The 20019-nt window shown below is 36.2% G+C and overlaps 1 protein-coding gene across 3 annotated transcripts in view; it reads right to left on the bottom strand.

Annotated features, from left to right (window-relative positions):
- The window catches only part of LOC127627261 (dual specificity mitogen-activated protein kinase kinase 6), a 41675-nt gene that overhangs the window by 5830 nt on the left and 15826 nt on the right, over positions 1–20019 (bottom strand). For 2 of the 3 annotated variants that reach the window (XM_052103603.1, XM_052103604.1), the window contains exons 2-11: positions 13101–13167; positions 12832–12880; positions 11412–11525; positions 9917–10036; positions 9490–9606; positions 8670–8721; positions 7076–7203; positions 5197–5274; positions 1801–1940; positions 736–781 (exon numbers count right to left, since the gene is read on the bottom strand). In XM_052103603.1, the coding sequence (XP_051959563.1) occupies positions 736–781; positions 1801–1940; positions 5197–5274; positions 7076–7203; positions 8670–8721; positions 9490–9606; positions 9917–10036; positions 11412–11525; positions 12832–12880; positions 13101–13167 (911 nt within the window). Of the gene's footprint in view, positions 1–735; positions 782–1800; positions 1941–5196; positions 5275–7075; positions 7204–8669; positions 8722–9489; positions 9607–9916; positions 10037–11411; positions 11526–12831; positions 12881–13100; positions 13168–13440; positions 13640–20019 lie in introns of those variants that run through there. The other variant, XM_052103601.1, reaches the window with a different exon arrangement.

The raw sequence follows: 20019 nt of genomic DNA, 5'->3' as shown, positions 1-20019 counted from the left end.
TTTTCTTCATGTTTTTTTTTTGTTTAATTTTTAGAAATGCACTTCAATGTGAAACATCTTTAAAACATTCTTAAATCATGCTGGGATAGGTTGGATCATCAGGTTTTGCATGAACGTGTGGCCAGCTCGAGTATATGCTGTCATTAAAGCAAAAGGGAAGATACAAAATACTAAGAAATTAAAGTTAATTCTCAAGATGTTTCAAATTGTTAAGCTGACAAAAATAATTAGCAATAAGAAAACGTAAAGTAAAAAGAAAAAGTAAAATTGAAGGCTTTTCACAAGCAGTTTGAGATTTTGGACCCCACTATGCATGTATGTATGTGTGTGTATAATATATATATATATATATAAGAAAGTTCTTATTTTAAATACTGTAAGAAGATTTCCCACCATTTTTAATACATTTTTATTTTTTTTGGCCAATTAATTTACATGCCTGCCTACTCCTGCAAACAAATGTTTAAAAGTACAATTATTATATCTAGTGTCTCAGTTAATGTGTTTTTAAAAAACAAGAATTAGAAAAATGTGTTCCAATTAGTTATTTTCAAATAAAGTATAGCAGGTCATATGGCTGTTACTTCTTGACATGTCATGAAAACTACCCAACAGCTTCAGCTAGGAGCTTCATAGTGCAGGTTTGGCAAAAACGCATCAATAGAGCAAGTCTGACATCTAAAGGCCAAACCAGCGAAGTACTACCTTAAAAAATCCACTCAGCATAAAACTTACCATTAGCTCTGTATAGTTTGGCCGCTCTTTGGAATTTTTCTTTAAGCTGAAACACAACCAGATAAAAACAGAAATGTGCAGGTTAGAAACACGCTTCGAAATGGAAAACTCAAACACAGCTGCAGCACCCAGAGAAACTTCAATGTAGCACACTGCAGCCACGAGTACTTCCCCTAACAATGTGAAAGAGGATGCAATCAGGGTTTCTGCATCCTGTTCACTTTCCTGCTACACATGCAGTCAAGGTATGTGTAGAGTGTGTGTGTATGTGTGCCCTGACACTACAGATTTGAATGAGCATATTGTCACTTTTATGAAACTATGCAATGACAGCGACGTTCTACAGAAGCTCAATTTGAGATCATCCCATCCATGCGAGTCACAAAGAAAATATCTTGCGTTAATGGACTAATATGACTAACTAAAAACGAGTTAGTCCCGAATAGATTTAATTGGCTGAAGTGAACAGGAATGCATACGATTAATCATGACTTGTCTAACCTGAAATATGTTCAATGAATACACCCTTACAGTATGTATAGCTTTAAACTGTGTTTTAAGTCAATATTAAATCAATATGGACCTTTAATACACATGTCCTGGTTTATTGTGCAGAATTAATTGATACACGTTCATTGGCGCAGACATGTAATCTTTGATCAAATTTAAACCTCCACTTCTGAAAAAATCTTTTCATCTGGATTCATCAAAAGTCCCTCGAACTTTAAACCCTGGCCCTCGCCCTCCAACTATCTCCATTTTAGAATGGAATGCCCACTTTTCACAATCCAATAAATTATCAATGGAAAACAATCAAGTCCCACCCTATATTTGTCCTCATTGAATATCCTGTTTCACTCAGAAAAACATTAGATTACAGATTTAAACCGGTTGCATGCGTATGCTGTTTCATGCTGACTTTAAAATACTCAATATAGGGTTTTTTTTAGAACGTCAGATTGCTTGTAAACAGCAAGAAAGCCTTTGAACCATAACCCTGCAAGTTACTTCAAGAAAATGTCATTACATTTTTAAATGTGTATTTGTTTGTAAAGGACCTCCCACCATTGTGACGTGAAGTCCACAAACTCGGCTGAGAAGCGGTCTGCAGGCAGCTGGGGTGACGGCTCTTCCACCACCTGCTTGAGCTGCTGAAATGGCGTTCCCCATGACTCATAGGGAAACCGCAGAATGGCCAGCTCAATCTGATAAAATAAAAATTGTACATGTCAAAACACAACCAATACAAATCATAACGCCACATGCTAGACAGAGGCACCAGCACTGATTTTATTTTAATGCAACATGCACTGCAATACTTTCAGAGTGCCATATCATCTATACCTACTAATTTAGTACCAATTCAAGTCATTGATACAAGTTATATAGCTCATGTACATTCAAATCATTAATATTCTTACATTTATATCGTCAGACTTTTATGGCATTTTTAACTATTTTAATGTACATTAATTATATGTTAAAGGGATAGTTCACCCAAAAATGAAAATTATCCCATCATATACTTACCCTCATTCTATACCAGATGTGTATGACTTACTTTCTTCTGCTGAACACAAATTACAATTTTTAGAAGCAGATCTCAGCTCTGTGGGTCCTTACAATGCAAGTGAATGGTGACCCGAACTACATAAACCATATAAAACAGCACAAAAATGATCCATAAGACTCCAGTGGTTAAATCCATGTCTTCTAAAGGGACATAATAGGTTTGGGTGAGAGACAGATCAATACATATTTTTTTGTATAAATCTCCATCTTTGACAGCCCCTACCAGAAGGTGGCGATATGTAAGAAGAATGTAAATCACCAAAAAAACTAAAGAAGAATGTGAAAGTTAAAGTAAAGATTTATAGTAACAAATGACTGAAATAATTATGTGTTTCTCACCCACATCTATCATATCACTTCAGAATATATGGATTTAACAACTGCAGTCTTATGGATTACTTATATGCTGGCTTTTTGGAGATTCAAATTTGGAGATATTCTTCTGAAAATCTTTTGTGTTCAGCAGAATAAAGAAAGTCATACACATCTGGAATGGCATGAGGGTGAGCAGATGATGAGGGAATTTAAATTTTTGTGAACTATCCCTTTAAGCATTATACAAGGTAATAGGCCTGCTCGATTACAGCAAAAAAAATATTTTTAACAGTGGATTTCCTTGAACCTGAAATGTAAACTGCACGCCAACATTTACAGCAGGGGTGCTCACACTTCTATGGAATGAGATCTACTTTTTCAACATGTTATTGTAGCAAGATCTACCATGTACAATAAAGGCTACACATTTTCACAATACCAAAATATCAGTAGTCTCTAGTGAAATTTGAAGATATCTGAAGCATCTTGACGGTGCTTCAAAACCCCAACAATTAATAATAACACTTAATAATATGTTAATTATGGAGGAATTGGTTTAAAGTTCTTAAGTAATTATTCAAGACTAGTAAACAGTCAGTAATAAAATAACAATAAAAAACAGCAATGAATATAAATATATAAAAAATAATAGAACAAATTAAGAAAATTCAGCGCTTTTTTAACTGCTTTAAAAGTTTTTAACAGCAGTAGGCGATCAAGCGATCAAGTAAACATTCAGAATGAAATGAAACTACAACAGGTCTTTACTGTATGATTATAATTAGGGCTGTCGATTTAACGTGTTTATTCAGTGCGATTCATTTATTTTAATAAAAAAAAAATAAAAAAAAAAAAGTTACGCAATTAATCGCAATCCCCCGTACTGTAAGAAGGAAGATTCCAGAGAAATGCAAGCTTGTAGTACCACCTGTTTACTTCAGAGGGCAGTAATTGAAAGTTTATACAGTGAACAAAACAACCCACAACACAGACATGCGTTACATTCTTGCATTCAAAACACTTGGAGCGGAAATTCGAACTAAGGGATCTCAAGATGTGTTCTACATAAATGTTAAATACCTAAAAATGTTATGTTTATGACGCGACACACCAGAGACGCCACACAAGCATGTCTGATGTAGGTGTAAATTGACGAGCCTTAAACAAGCCCTCATAATAAATCTCCAACTGATTGACAAATTCACTTGTGAAATGGATTGCTGTGAACTGTATGCCAATGATTGATTTATGATTAATAATATGGTAGTAAACAAAACATTGTTTTCTAAAGCCGTTTATTGTTTTGTCTTATCAATGATTAACTCTTCTGCTACAAGAATGCATTTTAATTATATTTAAGTATAATTATTTCATAATTATATATTGATTTAATTTTATATGAGGGGCTTTCTTAGCAAATATTTGTATATGCAATTAACCATGTAATTAATTTGATTACAAATTTTAATCGATTGACAGCACTAATTATAATACATTAATACTTTTTAAAGCTACTAAGTTATTCAGTCAAGAGCAGCGAGTGTTTTCTTGTTATTGCTGTATGATTATCATAAATATACCCAGTTATTTTTAATCCATTTTAATCAGTCTGCTTGTCCAGTCGGGTAAGTAAAATTCACTTGCCCCTTCAAAAATCCACTTTTCCTGGACAAGCGTTAATGTCGAGGCCTGATTAAATATTGTTTTCAACATTCTCCAATAAAAAAACTACATTTCTTCTGCAGTATAGCTCCTAAAGTAAATGTTTAGGATCTTTAAAAGGAGTTTTAGAAGTTATTTTGGAAAACAAGTCAAAAAAAAAAAAAAAAAGACTGAAAACACATTTTGTTCCAGTGTATAATAGGCTAAGACTACACTCGCTCACCTATGTTCACTTCGATCCATCTTTAACTAAAAAAAAAAAATATATATATATATATATATATATATATATATATATATATATATATATATATATATATATATATATATATATATATTTTTTTTTCTTAATAGAACTGCGTATTTTCTCCATAATAAGATTTACACAGTGAACGTGACACATATATTATGATTCACTACGTTATAATCTAGCTGCAGCAAACGCACTAGAGTGACAAGCATCCCCATGCCAGAGTGTGCATCAGCCGGGAGAAAATTCAATCTCTTCGCGGTCACTTCAAGCAAATCATAGATGTGGGGCTGACCGCACAGAGCTTATTTTCATAAACCGCTTCCTTGTCATTTTAACTTTAATAAAGGATGCTTTAAAAAAAATAAATAAAACCGGGGTGTTTAATTGTGAAACGGTATGCGGCACAATAATTTTCTCTCGATTATCTTGTTTTCATAATTGTTGGAAGTGAAAATCATAATTGAAAATAAAATTGTATTAATCGCCCAGCCCTACAAAAGGTAAGATTGCTTATTAATATCATTAATAAAAAGGTTACTAGAAATGCTATTATTTAAAGTTTACGTGTTTTGCCATACCTTTTGGTTACACTTGACTTCAGCTTTAAGAAATAAACGTAAAAATTTTCGTAAAAAGTATGTAACGTCGCTCAGACCTACCATTGTGATTCCTAAACTCCAGATATCAGACTTTACATTGTAGCCTTTCTGATTGGTCTCTGGGTTGATTCTCTCAGGCTGTAAATGAGAAAGAGAAAATTATTGATAAAATACGATGTATGGTACAACAAAGAGAGGTACGCAGACAAACAAGCCAGTGAGAGATGTGAAATGCACACTAAAAAGTCACTTTTGCACACACATCTACTTTTCAAGAGGTCTGCCTTTCACTAACCACACATTTATACACAGCCGTTTTAGTCATTTTAAGGGAGTGTGTGGAGAATTCTTTAAAGCCCCATTGACTTTATCAATGACTCGTTGTCTCAACTTTTGAAATGACGGTGTGCAGTACTGTGCTTTAAATATGGTTGCAGGCTGTCAAAACTGTTTACTCGCTCTTAATAAAAAACTTTTTCCGACAAATTCACAAATGCTAAATGTTCATAATATGTTACGACATCAAATTAAAATGGACCTGATTTAACTAACAAATGTTCTTTACTGTTCAGGGTTCAATGCAAATAATTTTTTTCTGCTGGCCCAGTTGGGCCTGTGCATCAGATTTTTACTGGCCCTCCAAAATTTTCACAGGCCCAAACAAAAACATGACAAATAGCCGTTTAACCATCACGGCTTTAAAAAATATGTCCAAAGATAAATATTTCTTATTACATACAATAACTGAATACAAACGGCATTATCATGTCGAAATAATTTCATTATTTTTTACATATTGAGCAGCTCGTGATTTCCAGACACGTGTATAACTGGGGTTTAACTAAGTTTATTACATCTAATTCGGCGCTTCATCTCTAAAGGCAAATTAATTCGAAAAAATGTGTTTGTTTTTTTACAGTGGGAATAAACCTAGTGCTCTGTCCCTTTAAGAGAACACATGCATGTTAAACAGACTATGCTGCACAGAGAGATGATGATGAGACATTATGCACAGAGACATGGATTTTCAGTCCTATAGATAGAAACTGTTGATTTCTTGTTCCAATGTTTGGATTTCTAATTTTCAGCAACATGTAAAAATGAAAAATGTGGGGATTTCACGGACTGTGAACACAGAATGTGTGGGGATACGTAAAATGTTGCTCAAGATGTTAAATCCCACTACGAAATTCATTAAGTGGGTTTTTTTCCTGCCATTTTCTACACATTGGTAATAGCTGCTGCTTAGACACTTGGAAAAGAGCGAGGACAGAGCTAGGAGAGTGCATATGGTGTCTGCAGGATCATGTGTGTGTGCACACGACTGTGCCTTGGCGCATTTGCATGTCTTTGCAAGATAAATATACTCGTGCTCGCTTCTTGGTTAGAAGACTTGGTTCGCTCCGTATAATTATTTGACTCTCTCGCTTGTTGTTTGCTTGCACTAATGTTATAAATGCAGCACTAACCCGATCGGGCAAGTGACAGTTCTAGCAACTGGCCCAAATCTTACTCATACTAGCCCCGGGCCATCGGGCAGTCAAGCCCTACTGTGGTTCTTAAATTATTCTAAGCAAATGTTTCATAACCTGTCATCAACGTATAACTTTCTCTTCCTCTAGAAATGACTTCTCTGTTGATATAGCAAAGGCTGCATGGGGCAGGGCCATAACCACCATAGACACCTGGGGTGATATGAATTCGATAAATATGGCAAAAAAAAAAAATGTAAGTTTTACATTTGGTACCCCTCAATGGTAAATATCTGGTTAATGCCCATTTTTACGGTCCAATCCCATCCTGATGGACATATGGCCACCAGTTTCTACTGAAAACCCTGTTTCTTTCGGAATTATGTCACGGTATGGAAGTTAAATGCATTCTATGAACTAATTCAAATCTTGAGGATATTAATTGCCCATGAAGATATCAGACTTACCGCCATGTAAGGTTTACAGCCAGCATCCATGGTCTTTGCCACCGAATCCACCAGGTACCCGCTGATGCCAAAATCACACATTTTCACCTGGCCCTGCATGTTTATCAGGACATTAGAGGGTTTCACATCTGGATTGATGCAAAGAGACAAAGAGAAAATGCAGTTAAAAAAAGGAAATTATGTTGTTAACTCAGTGGTCTAACAACTCCAGATAGGTCGCATCAGGTCCCGATCTTATTCCCCCCTTCTCCTAATCTGTCTTTCTACTATGCTATCAACAAAACAAAAAAGTTAATGATGTGCTGGCACCATCCTAAGCAAATACATAGTGTCTGGCTTTGTTCAGAATAGCACACTACAATACTATTCTTACTGTTGCAGCAGTGTATACTATGTATAATGTGCATAGTATGCAAATGTTCTGCACATATTGAATGACCAACAACTTAATTTGGCAAAATGTTCTGTATACAACAGACTGCGATTACACTGCACAGAATACTGTTTCCCACAATGCAACTTGACCTCCAGTTTCCAGTGTAATGAATAAACTGGAAGTAATTGCATCTGCAATTGTTTTACATCTCTCTTTTGACTCATTGTTTAATCAGACTGCCAAACAGAAAGATGGAAAATAAAATAGAAAATAAGCATTTTTATGTTCAAGATAAGTGGAGGGCAATAACATGCAATGTAATGAGGTCATGGACTTTCTTCTGCAGAACACAAAGATTATTAGAAGAATAGCTCAGCTTTGTAGGTCCATACAATACATGTGAATCGTGGCCAGATCTTTCAAGCTCCAAAAAGCACTTAATGGCATCATAAAAGTAAAACCTTTAACTCATCCTTAACTTAATCGTAACCTAAAACGATCCAATCGATTTTGGGTGAGAACTTGCCATGATCATGATTTCAAGCTTAATTTCACTTCCTAGTGCTCTACGCATGCTCAGATATACATAAAAGTAAGCCACAAGACTCCAGATGTTAAAGCTATGACTTCAGAAGCGATATAATGTGTGAGTGTGAAACAGATCAATATTTAAGTGATTTTTATAATAAATCTCCACATTCACTTTCACATTCTGAAAGTGAAAGTGGAGATTTATAGAAAAAAGGATTGAAATACATATCTGCTTCTAACCCACAGAAATTACATCGCTTCAGAAGATACATATATACCACTGGATTACTTTTATGCTGCTTTTATGTGATTTTTGGAGCTTGAAAGGTCTAGTCACCATCCACTTGCATAGTATGGACCTACAGAGCTTAAACGTACTTGTAAAAATCTTTCTTTGTGTTATGCAGAAGAAAGAAAGTCATACACATCAAGGATGGCATGAGGGTGAGTAAATGATGAGAGAATGTTTATCTTTGGGTGAACTATCCCTTTAAAAAAAATACTGCACAGTTTTCAGCTAGTAAACTAATGTTCTATTCTGAACATGACATCTCTCTCTCATTAGGTCACTGTGAGGAAAAGGCAACAGGAGTTTATAATCACTGTTCAACCATTATTTTGGACCACTTGCAGTCCAGAAATCATATTCAAACTTTGAGCAAAGTGCACGTGTCAGTTGCATCTCACCTCTGTGTATCACTTGCAGGTTGCTGTGGAGATGCTCCAATGCTTTCACGATCTGCAATGGGAAAATAAAACATCAGGCTCATTACACAACTCCAGGGGCTCGGGAGTTATGTATCGTTAAAATTGATCTAATTTGTTCAGGTACTGGGCATGCAAAGCATTAAACAAATTAAGAATTAAATCTGTATGAAAGTGTTGAGAGATTTTACGGCTGTAATCAGATCAAATCATATCATTTTACCGCAGCCAAGATTTCCTCTCCATGAAGTTAATGGAAAAGATGGAGAATATAAGTGACTTGCTTCTCCATTAAATGCGTAGCATTTTAGCATTTTAACATTTTAAGAAAAAGACATGATGATGTTTGATGAGGGCCTTGTCCTAATGCATGCATACATTAATTCCTCACAATAATCATATTTTAAATCTAATACCATGTCCTAACAAGTTGCATTAACTTGTTTGTCCTAAATGAATGTGGAACTGTTGCGTTACGTGACACAATCACAGTCAATCAGAACATTTGATGTTCAATTTGCAATTATGTAAAGAATTTGGACCAATGAGATTTCCCTGTGGGCAATGCTACCCAGCACAACGCTGCAGCTATACAAATAAAGAAACAGATGGACAAAATGACCTGGTGCCTGTTGTTTGTCACAGCTAGTTATGACAAAGTGTAAATTATCAATGATGTGTAATATAAACGTACATAAATATCTTAATAAATCTCACACAATGTCAGACCCACAGATCAAAGAGCAACTCTGCTGGCCAATCAGAGATTGGTGAAGACCACAGTTAATGGGGCGGTACTTACAGAGACTGCGATCTTGCCAAGGATGTCCTCTGGAATGGTCATACCCATCTCATGCACCTGCTTATAGAACTTATCCAGAGAGGTGTCCATCAGCTCCATGCAGATCCACACGTCACCCTGACAACAGAACCAGCCAATCAGGTTAGAGAGTGAGAAATAATAACAACCTCTCATACAAATGAGACAGCAGGAAATGACTAAAAACATTCCCATTGTAGGACTTCCTGTGGAACTTTTCTAACACTCTGTCCTCAGCAATATTTTGTGTTGTGATATCAAAATATAGCCAAAGACTTAGTAAAGAAGACGACTGATAAAATCAGGTTTGATATCATCACATGCACAAAGCAACAAATGCATCTCATCAAATGTCTTTTTTTTTTTTTTTTTTTCTGTGTGCAGTGGTTTACTGGAAGTGAGCTTGTACCTCTCTGAAGAGAGCCCCATAGAAGGTAACAGTGAAAAAGCAGTCTACTGTTCTCATTGAGATGTCCAGATCCATTAGCAGTCGTTTCTGCTCCTGTGTGTTTACTGTGGCCCGGATCCGCTACAGGAAAAGCACACGTGTCAGCACAACCAGCAATATATTGTAAATTAATGCATGCAATTTTGCATAGCATTTTTGGGATATCCAAAAAAGTTATGCCTATGACTAACATTTTGTTTATTTAATACTGGTATAAACGACATTATTGAAAACGTTCTTGAGCTGCATTCAAAGATGTGTTAAACTGCCAAGAGACGCGGACCTGTATCTACACATTCTATATTATTATTATTATTATTCTATATGCACCAAGTTGCAACATGGCCTGGCAGCTGTAAACAGCCTACATTTAAAGGGATATTCCGGGTTTAATATAAGTTAAGCTTAATCAACAGCATTTCAGACAAAATATTGATTACCACAAAAAACTATTTTTTAATTAAAAACAGCACAAATCAAGGTTTCAGTGAGGCACTTATAATGGAAGTAAATGGTGGACATTTTTGGAGGGTTTAAAGGCATAAATGTGAAGCTTATAATTTTATATAAACATTTACATTAATTCTTCTTTTAAAATTTGTCGTTTCAGGATTTACGGCGTTCCGTCGTCATGGCAAAAATGTTTTTAAAATTGGATATAACTTTAAAAAAGGTAGCAAGCGATCTAATCGCAAGTCATCTAATCACACTAAAATAATATTAACACGCATATTGTTTACATCTTGCGGCTGTAATTTTAACACAGCCACAAGAGCTTAGCGTTGTTACAGCGTTCTTAGCGTTTACAGATTGTCCCCATTCAAGTCTAAATTATTCTTTGTGGTAATCAACATTACGCCACAAATGCTGTCGGTTGGGCATAACTTGTATTAAATCCCAGAATATTACTTTAAGCTAAAGAACTATATTACTTTGTGGAAGAGTAGTTTACTATGACAATATTAATATAGCCTATCATTGAAGTAATTTGGTCAACACACTGGGCCTTATTCAATAAATGTGTGAATAAATCGTTAGTTTCAGCTGTTTTTTGGCAGTAAAATGATTCTTATGTAAATTGTCCCATTCAATTTAATGGGACAATTTATGCAAGATAGCATTTAAACACACATTTGTTTAAAGTTTTATGACGTAGGCCCATTGAGTGTCTTTTATTATATTGTGGTTGCCACCATTTAATAAAAGAACTATGCTTTTAGAAGGTATTTTGTACAGATGTTAAGCCTCTTTTGGCTCTTTGTGGAGTTATTAAACAGCATAGAACATTAAATGCTGATGTGAACCGTAAATCATCAAATGTAAATTCAAAACATTGAATTGAACATAAAATGTAGTTGAGAAAATAGAAAATACTGGTCAACTTCTAGTGAATTTTCCAAAGTTAACTTCTTAGTTTGCCTGTTGGGGGGTGTAGTGTGGGCCTTTATAAACGAACCTTTACTGCCATTATCAGGCCACTGGGGACGTGTCTCATCTTGTCCACCACTCCATAAGCCCCTCGTCCCAACTCCCCAATCTGCTCCAAATCATCTGCTTTCACCACAAAGTTCTGCTCAGAACAAACACAAACACATACGTTAAAGGTATTATATATGGCAACAATGAACTATTTTACTGTGTGACGATACTCTGATGAACAGAGTATGGGAGATAAATGGAAACAAGGATAAAAGGTCACAAATCAGGCTCCTCACAAAAGTACTCCACCAGACTTTATCAAAGAACAACCACTGAAGTTACTTAATCTTCAGGGTTGGTTCCAAGACAAAAGACCATCATCTTTGCCAATGGAAAATTCCACTTATTTGCAGAGTTTAAAATAAATATTTATACAGCCTGAGAGGCAGTAAAGTGCATTCCAGGCTGCCTACAATCAGTTGTATTCAAAAGGGCAGTAATGTGCACTGGGCCATTTTTTACGACCTGCAGGTCTTTAACCGAGCCAAGCTTTCATATCAAAGCTCGGTACAGAGACTTACATCAATGTAAAAAGCAATACAAAATATGACTTTTGAAAAGATGTGACATCTCAATCTCCTTTGCAGGAGAATGCACATTCCATGAGCACTTAACAAGTCACTAAAAAAAAAAAAAATACATTCTTGTTGCACTTTAATCTGTTTTGAATACAATTCTGATGCTAGTGAAACTTTGTAATTTGGCACTTGTCATACCACGGTCTCCTTAAGATGATTCGCTTATATTTTCCTATTTAGTAAGTCACATTGGAGAGAAGCGTCTGCCAAATGAATAAATGTAAATGTACTAGCCACAATGCTTTGCATACAGGTGATCTAATGTTCTGCTCATAGTGCTTTATAACTCATTAAACATTAACCAAAAAAATTAAAAATTTAATTTAAATCTCTGTTAGGAATTTCCCATAGAGGCAAGATTTTATTGCCATGCACAGAATGATGCATAACAGAAAACACTCCAAACCATTTTTTACTCAAATTGACTAAGACCGATAATGTTTAGGTGTCCGATAACTGATATGCAGAAAACATTTTTGTTATGATTGTTTTATTTCAATAAAAATCAGACTATAATAAAATAATATCAACATTTTAATAATATTATCATTGACAAACCTATATATGTGTGTGTGTGTGTGTGTGTGTGTGTGTGTGTGTGTGTGTGTGTGTGTGTGTAAAATATGGACATTTTGAATGAGATTTTGCACAATTTTAGATTTATCTGTAAAAAAACAAAACATAAGAAAAAGGAGAAGATAAACAGCTTGACAAAAGGAAAGACAAATATGAACAGTTTTTTTTTGTTGTGAAATACAAAAAGATACAAATTGAAGAGAGCTATATTTTCTGTTTTAATGAAAGGGCAATGAGCTGTACCTTTTCTCCAATGGTAACACAGGCTTTGGAGTCCAGGTCTCTCGGGGGTCTGTTTAATAAAGAAATCCCATTGAGTGCCCCCCTCTCATACTGTAAATGACTCACTTATTAATGCAAACCTTAATTATAAAATCTATTCTACTTACACAGACTGAATCTCAGAAACACAAAGCTGATAAATGAATAATAATGTGCTCTAAGTAACACCAAGAAAAAGCATAATGATCCAAATACTTAATAAATGCACTGAAATTGATGTAAAAACTTACGCAGGTGCAGGCTGTGGTTTCAGAAACGCCTCTCTTGGAAGCCGGAGAGGTGGCTTCTTTTTACCTGCTGAGGGGAAAGGGAAAAAAAGCGTAATTATTACATGAACATCTGCCAAGATGTTTTGATTCACCTTGTGCAATGAATTTCTTATAAAAAGAATCCCCTTTAATAAAAAAAAACACTGTCTGCAACAAATACTTCGTGAGATTTAAAAAATAACCAAAAGGACAGCCTGAACAAAAGAGAGGCATTCTGAATCTGCCCCAAAAGACATTGTGCTCTTTCCTTTATTTCTGTTCCCCATGGAATTCCGTGATTACCAATTGGATGAGCACTTACAGTCAGACAGCGCAAGAGGCTCCAGATCCTGGCTGAGTAAATGCAAGAGAGAGAGACAGTGTGAGGAGAGAGAGTACACGTGTGAATGAGGCAGACGAGACAGCAGGGCCAGGTGCATTCTCTCCATGTGGAGCAGATGGGAGCTGCTCCAACAGGCGCTACTGCCACGGAAGTGACACATCATGAGTGACACCTGAGTGGTGCAATCCACATACCTGATGAGCAGCCCACAACACACCCACACCCATCTGACTGACTGTTTGCACTCTGCTGAATGCAAACAATAAGTACAACTTGTGCTGAAGGAGTTCAATGTGTGTGCACCTTTCAGAATTTAATTGAGAATGCCAATTTGATTACTGAATTTGAATTTAATTCCAAATGTAATTTGAATTAAAGGACGTAGAAGTCAAATGGAATTCAAAGAAAATCATCTAACTGCTTTTAGTGTAGGTTTTTAAAATGCTAATTTTTTTCAGTACGAATTAACCATAAACACATTATCATAGAACATATGGGGTATTTCTAAAAAATATTATTTGATAATAATGTTTGAAATTCCACAATGTGTGTCTATAGGTTGCATATAGGGCTGCACGATTTGGACAAAAAGTCATATTGCAATTATTTCGAAAAATATTGCGAATGTGATTTGAACTGCGATAACACTCACCTAAAGGATTATTAGGAACACCTGTTCAATTTCTCATTAATGCAATTATCTTATCAACCAATCACATGGCAGTTGCTTCAATGCATTTAGGGGTGTGGTCCTGGTCAAGACAATCTTCTGAACTCCAAACTGAATGTCAGAATGGAAAAGAAAGGCGATTTAAGCAATTTTGAGCGTGGCATGGTTGTTGGTGCCAGACGGGCCGGTCTGAGTATTTCACAATCTGCTCAGTTACTGGGATTTTCACGCACAACCATTTCTAGGGTTTACAAATAATGGTGTGAAAAGGGAAAAACATCCAGTATGCGGCAGTCCTGTGGGCGAAAATGCCTTGTTGATGCTAGAGGTCAGAGGAGAATGGGCCGACTGATTCAAGCTGATAGAAGAGCAACTTTGCCTGAAATAACCACTGCGTTACAACCGAGGTATGCAGCAAAGCATTTGTGAAGCCACAACACGCACAACCTTGAGGCGGATGGGCTACAACAGCAGAAGACCCCACCGGGTACCACTCATCTCCACTACAAATAGGAAAGAGAGGCTACAATTTGCAAGAGCTCACCAAAATTGGACAGTTGAAGACTGGAAAAATGTTGCCTGGTCTGATGAGTCTCGATTTCTGTTGAGACATTCAGATGGTAGAGTCAGAATTTGGCGTAAACAGAATGAGAACATGGATCCATCATGCCTTGTTACCACTGTGCAGGCTGGTGGTGGTGGTGTAATGGTGTGGGGGATGTTTTCTTGGCACACTTTAGGCCCCTTAGTGCCAATTGGGCATTGTTTAAATGCCACGGCCTACCTGAGCATTGTTTCTGACCATGTCATCCCTTTATGGCCCCATGCACCCATCCTCTGATGGCTACTTCCAGCAGGATAATGCACCATGTTACAAAGCTTGAATCATTTCAAATTGGTTTCTTGAACATGACAATGAGTTCACTGTACTAAAATGGCCCCCACAGTCACCAGATCTCAACCCAATAGAGCATCTTTGGGATGTGGTGGAACGGGAGCTTCGTGCCCTGGATGTGCATCCCACAAATCTCCATCAACTGCAAGATGCTATCCTATCAATATGGGCCAACATTTCTAAAGAATGCTTTCAGCACCTTGTTGAATCAATGCCACGTAGAATTAAGGCAGTTCTGACGGCGAAAGGGGGTCAAACACAGTATTAGTATGGTGTTCCTAATAATCCTTTAGGTGAGTGTATAATGGTAATGTTTTCCACGTTTTCTACTGCAAAAAGGCTGCTGGGGTATTAAGATTTGAGCCCTCTTAAAAAGAACCAAACTGAGACCTTTTTCAGTTCACCCACAAACAAATAAATATATAAACAGTGAAACAAAGTCTTCCTCATATCCAAATGTTACCATGTGTTTTTGTCTATTTTGTGACAGGATCTCAGCCCACTAATCATCAACATTAGTTTTTGAAACAGACAACTTGAATATCAGGGATGCTCAAACCAGGATTTTAACATCCGACACCAATCTCCAATTTTCATCTCATCTATCGATGCTGATCATTTAACTTTTTATCAGCAGCTCTGTCAAAACTGGTCATATATGAGCTTTCTGCTCAATGTCACTGTTAACTACATTTCCCTGTTGGTAAAACCATAGTTGTAACCTAGTTTTTGCTGTCAAAAATAATGTTGATTGATTTAATAATTTAGTATACAAAATTTCTTTCAGATATAAATATAAATGTTACTCTTTATTCTAGGCCTTAAACTAGCAGGCTCATACAAACTATTCCTTACTGTATATAAGATAGTCCTAAAGAATGAGGCTTAATTTCAAACTAAATTTGAACTGATACCAATGGGTTATCAGTTAAACTTCAGCTTGAAATTAAGTCTCATTGTATTTAATTGTAATTCAATTTAAAACTGAACATTTTGGTTAGTTTGTCACCATTTCATTTAATTATTTCTATTCACTATTTTATTATATTTAATTTAGCAATGCGTTATAGTAACTAAATATTTGATATAGATTTATTATATGTACGTTCCATCCTTTTCATTTTGTTGGATGTTGGTAATATTAGTTCCGCTTTCACTTGTTTCCACGGGGAGTGTAATAAGGACACGCTCTCTCCTGAGGTAAATAAATGAAAGGAGAATGAAGAGACGTCTACAGGTGTTTCTGTTAATGCTGTTTGCTCAGCAATCATTTAATAAAGATGTTTGAATTATTCCCCATCTTGTATTCTGCGATATTATTATGATACCTGTGCATTGGGGAGACTGAGATGCTGCTACCGAAGATAATAATAAAAAAAAACGCTTCACGCAGGATGCGCCAGTTTAGTGTAAATGAAGCGTTTTGCGCACGTAAGCAAACGGAACCGAACTTAGAGTACTTCTGTTGCTCTAAGCACGAGAGGGAGTTGTGGAGCACAGAACCGCTCTGAAAACACTGTAACAATGCGCTAATTTAATATAGACTAGACAGAGCAGCGCAAATAAACGTTGAAGGGAGCAGAATATTTATTTATTTAAATCGCAGCCTGTGCAATTTAATAAATCGCAAAAGGTCATATCCCGTTTTCGATTTAATTTCGATTAATTGTGCTGCCCTAGTTGCATATTAAGGGAATAATCCAGGTTTAATACAAATTAAGCACAATCAAACAGCATTTGTAGCATAATAGTGATTACCAAAAATGTATTTAGACTCGTCCCTACTTTTCTTTAAAAAATCTGTGTTACGATGATGCACTTACAATGGAGGTGAATGGAGCCAGTCCATAAACATTAAAAAACGCATGGTTTCAAAAGTACAGCCACAAAATGTAAACAATATTTGTGTTAACATGATTTTAGTGTGATAAAATCACTTGCTTTCTGTGTAAAGTAATAGATCTGTTCAGCTTGTAGTCCAAAAACCCAGAAGAGTATTCACCATGGGTTCCCTGGGTTTTTGGACTTATGAGTAAAATAAGGTCTGTGGTAAATATTAATTGATAATCATGAATTCTGAAGCCGCAGTGCATTAAAAAAAAAAAAAAAAAAGAACAAAAAAGTATATTACTCAATTAGGCTTCAAAATTCATGTTTGAGGTATGGCATATTCTAAAATAATATTTACCAAAGAACTTATTTTACTCATAAGTTCAAAAACCCCATTATAAAAACCCATAGGAAAATGCAGAGGCGAATGCATGTCGAATAAGAGTTCTGGGTTCGCCTCCAAATTGATATAATGGCTGAACAGCTCTATAGCCAATTTTACAACGTAATTGCCATGATGATGTAGTCAACAAACCCTAAAACAACAATAAAAATTATGAATTAAACAACTTTACAGCTCAAAAAATACATTTTTAACAGAAAAATCAATGTAAGTGCTTTTATACGATTTTCTGCCTTTAAACCCTCCAAAATTTGGCCCCATTCACTTCCATGGTGTGCCTCACTGCAACCTCGATTTTGTTATTTTTTTAAAGAATGGATGAGTCCAAATTACTTTTGTGGTAATCAACATTATGCCACAAATGCTGTCGATTGAGCATAACTCATATTGAACCTGGAATATGCCTTTAATAGTATTTAATTCTAATTAACTTTAATTGTATGGACCATGGCGTGAAAACGCTTCATTTGGAAATAGTTTCATTTCCCAGACTCACGTAAAGTAAATTAATAACGCAATTATGTTTTGTAAAATATTTTTGCGTTGGGCTAATTAAATTCCTATATTGTGTCTGTGTTCAATTTCTATTAATTGCAATTCTGTAAATACCTCTTCCTGTCCAATCAAAAATCCTGGCCAGTTCAATTCAAATTCCAACCCCTGCATTGAAAGATAATTCTTACCCTTGTGTGTGCAACTGCAATACACATCAAGTTTTACCTGGGATGCTGGAGATATAGATCGTTTAAAAAATGACTATTGGCTCCACACATAGATTCTAGTATAACTACACCCTTCAAAAAAACCCTGCAAGCACAAGGTGTGGTTTCGAAACGTTCCTGACCACACCACAACCCACAGACAGGAAATATAAACAGAGACAGTTCCCATATTGTCACATACAATAAAGTACACCTCGTTCTGAGCAGCTATACAGATTTACTGCCTCAGCACTAGAAGGGAATTGTTTATTATGTCAGCCGTGTAGTAGGCTATAGTCTGTTACACTACTGTCACCTGCAAAAGAGTTGCTCTGAGCCTCTCCCACCTGCATTTACACACACATCAATAGCAACAGAAAGCTGACACTCAAAAAATCACCAAGGACTCCAAATCCTTTTAAAGTGATGGTACAAAACCACAAAATGATTGTGTGCCTCAGTGCCTGCAGAGAGCATCAATAGTCAACACTGCCAAAATAATGCCACAACTGCAAATCACTCCCCAGCAACCGAATCGAGCGATTTTCTACGTTTAAAGCCTTAATAAAGAAAGAAAAAATAAATAGCACATGCTGACATATTAGGGTCGACACCCAATAGCCTTCTTCATATTCATCAGATCAGCAATATAGGGAAAAGGCTGATTGACTAAATTATTATACAAGCATTAAAAACAGTCACTTCAAGTACTATAAATATAACAAGTGCTGCTGATTAATTTCACATTTATCCCAGCATTCAACACAGTAACTAGGTTATCTGGCCGAACAGTGGATTTTGTCAGTAACTTGGCAGAATGGGGCTAATGTAAGGGTGCTGGAACAATCAGTAACAACATACCAACTTCCCATGTGATCATGTTGGTAGAGATGGGTCTCCAGCATTGTGTCCTTACCAGGTGCGATGCAACAAAAATCACAGTCGATCAGAACATGTTTAAAGTCAAGATGAAACAGCGTTCATTTACATTACATTTACATACTCGGCAGATGCTTTTTATCCAAAGCGACTTACAGTACAGTGCAATTATTACAGGGACAATCCCCCCCCGGAACAACCTGGAGTTAAGTGCCTTGCTCAAGGACACAATGGTGGTGGCCGTGGGGCCGAACTATCGACCTTCTGATTAACAGTTATGTGCTTTAGCCCACTACGCCACCACCACTCACTAGTTCAGCCTTCAGAAACCCATACCATGTATTTACGAGCAAAACGTTGTGCGCATGTTGACTAACAAAACGGTCTCCTTTTATAATAAAGCATTATTTATGTGACAGTTGCAGGTGCCTCATATCAAACTAGATGGATAGGCTATAAATGAGTGAATCAAACATCAACGGATCCTTTTATCATGATATCGCAGATCGATCGCTAAATATTTCTTTGATCTGTGACGCGTTTTAAGTGTACAGCACATAAAGCCAACATTTGGGAAGTGATCATTTAGAAAAACTTTGCAAATTGAAATGTAATGAAAACCATTTATCATTTAATATTGCTGCACTGCTCGGTGTATACCGCACATACCCACTAGAGCAGTGTTTCCCAACCGGGGGTACGTGTACCCCTAGGGGTACGTGGGATGATTCTCAAAAGACAAAAAAAAAAATTTTAGCCATTGACTATTCTCAAAACATTATATAATATAATATAATATAATTATATAATATATATATATATATTATATAACATTATAATCATGTTATAATATGGTCACCCTGTCCTTCCCGCCAAATGTGCTTGTCCGTGGACGCACGCTGTGTGTGGCCGCACAGTAGAGTGACCACAGCAACAGGCAGAGAGGCTAGCTTTGAGTAGAACGCTAGCTAGATATGGATCAATGGCTAAAAAAACACGCCGTTCCAAGCAGCAGCAGTGCTAGTGGCAGCTCAAGTGAACCCATGGAAAAAAGAAAAAAAAGCTGATAAGTCAAAGTACCGGCAATTTCATGAACAGTATGTCGTTTTCGGTTTCACGTCCACACCTACTGAACTGCCTCAGACGCTGTGTTTCCTCTGCGGGGATGTGCTCTCTAATA

Source organism: Xyrauchen texanus, chromosome 33 (assembly GCF_025860055.1).
Source record: "Xyrauchen texanus isolate HMW12.3.18 chromosome 33, RBS_HiC_50CHRs, whole genome shotgun sequence".
Lineage (NCBI taxonomy): Eukaryota > Metazoa > Chordata > Actinopteri > Cypriniformes > Catostomidae > Xyrauchen > Xyrauchen texanus.
Note: the sequence above shows the minus strand (reverse complement) of the source record. Positions and strands in the feature narration are given on the sequence as shown.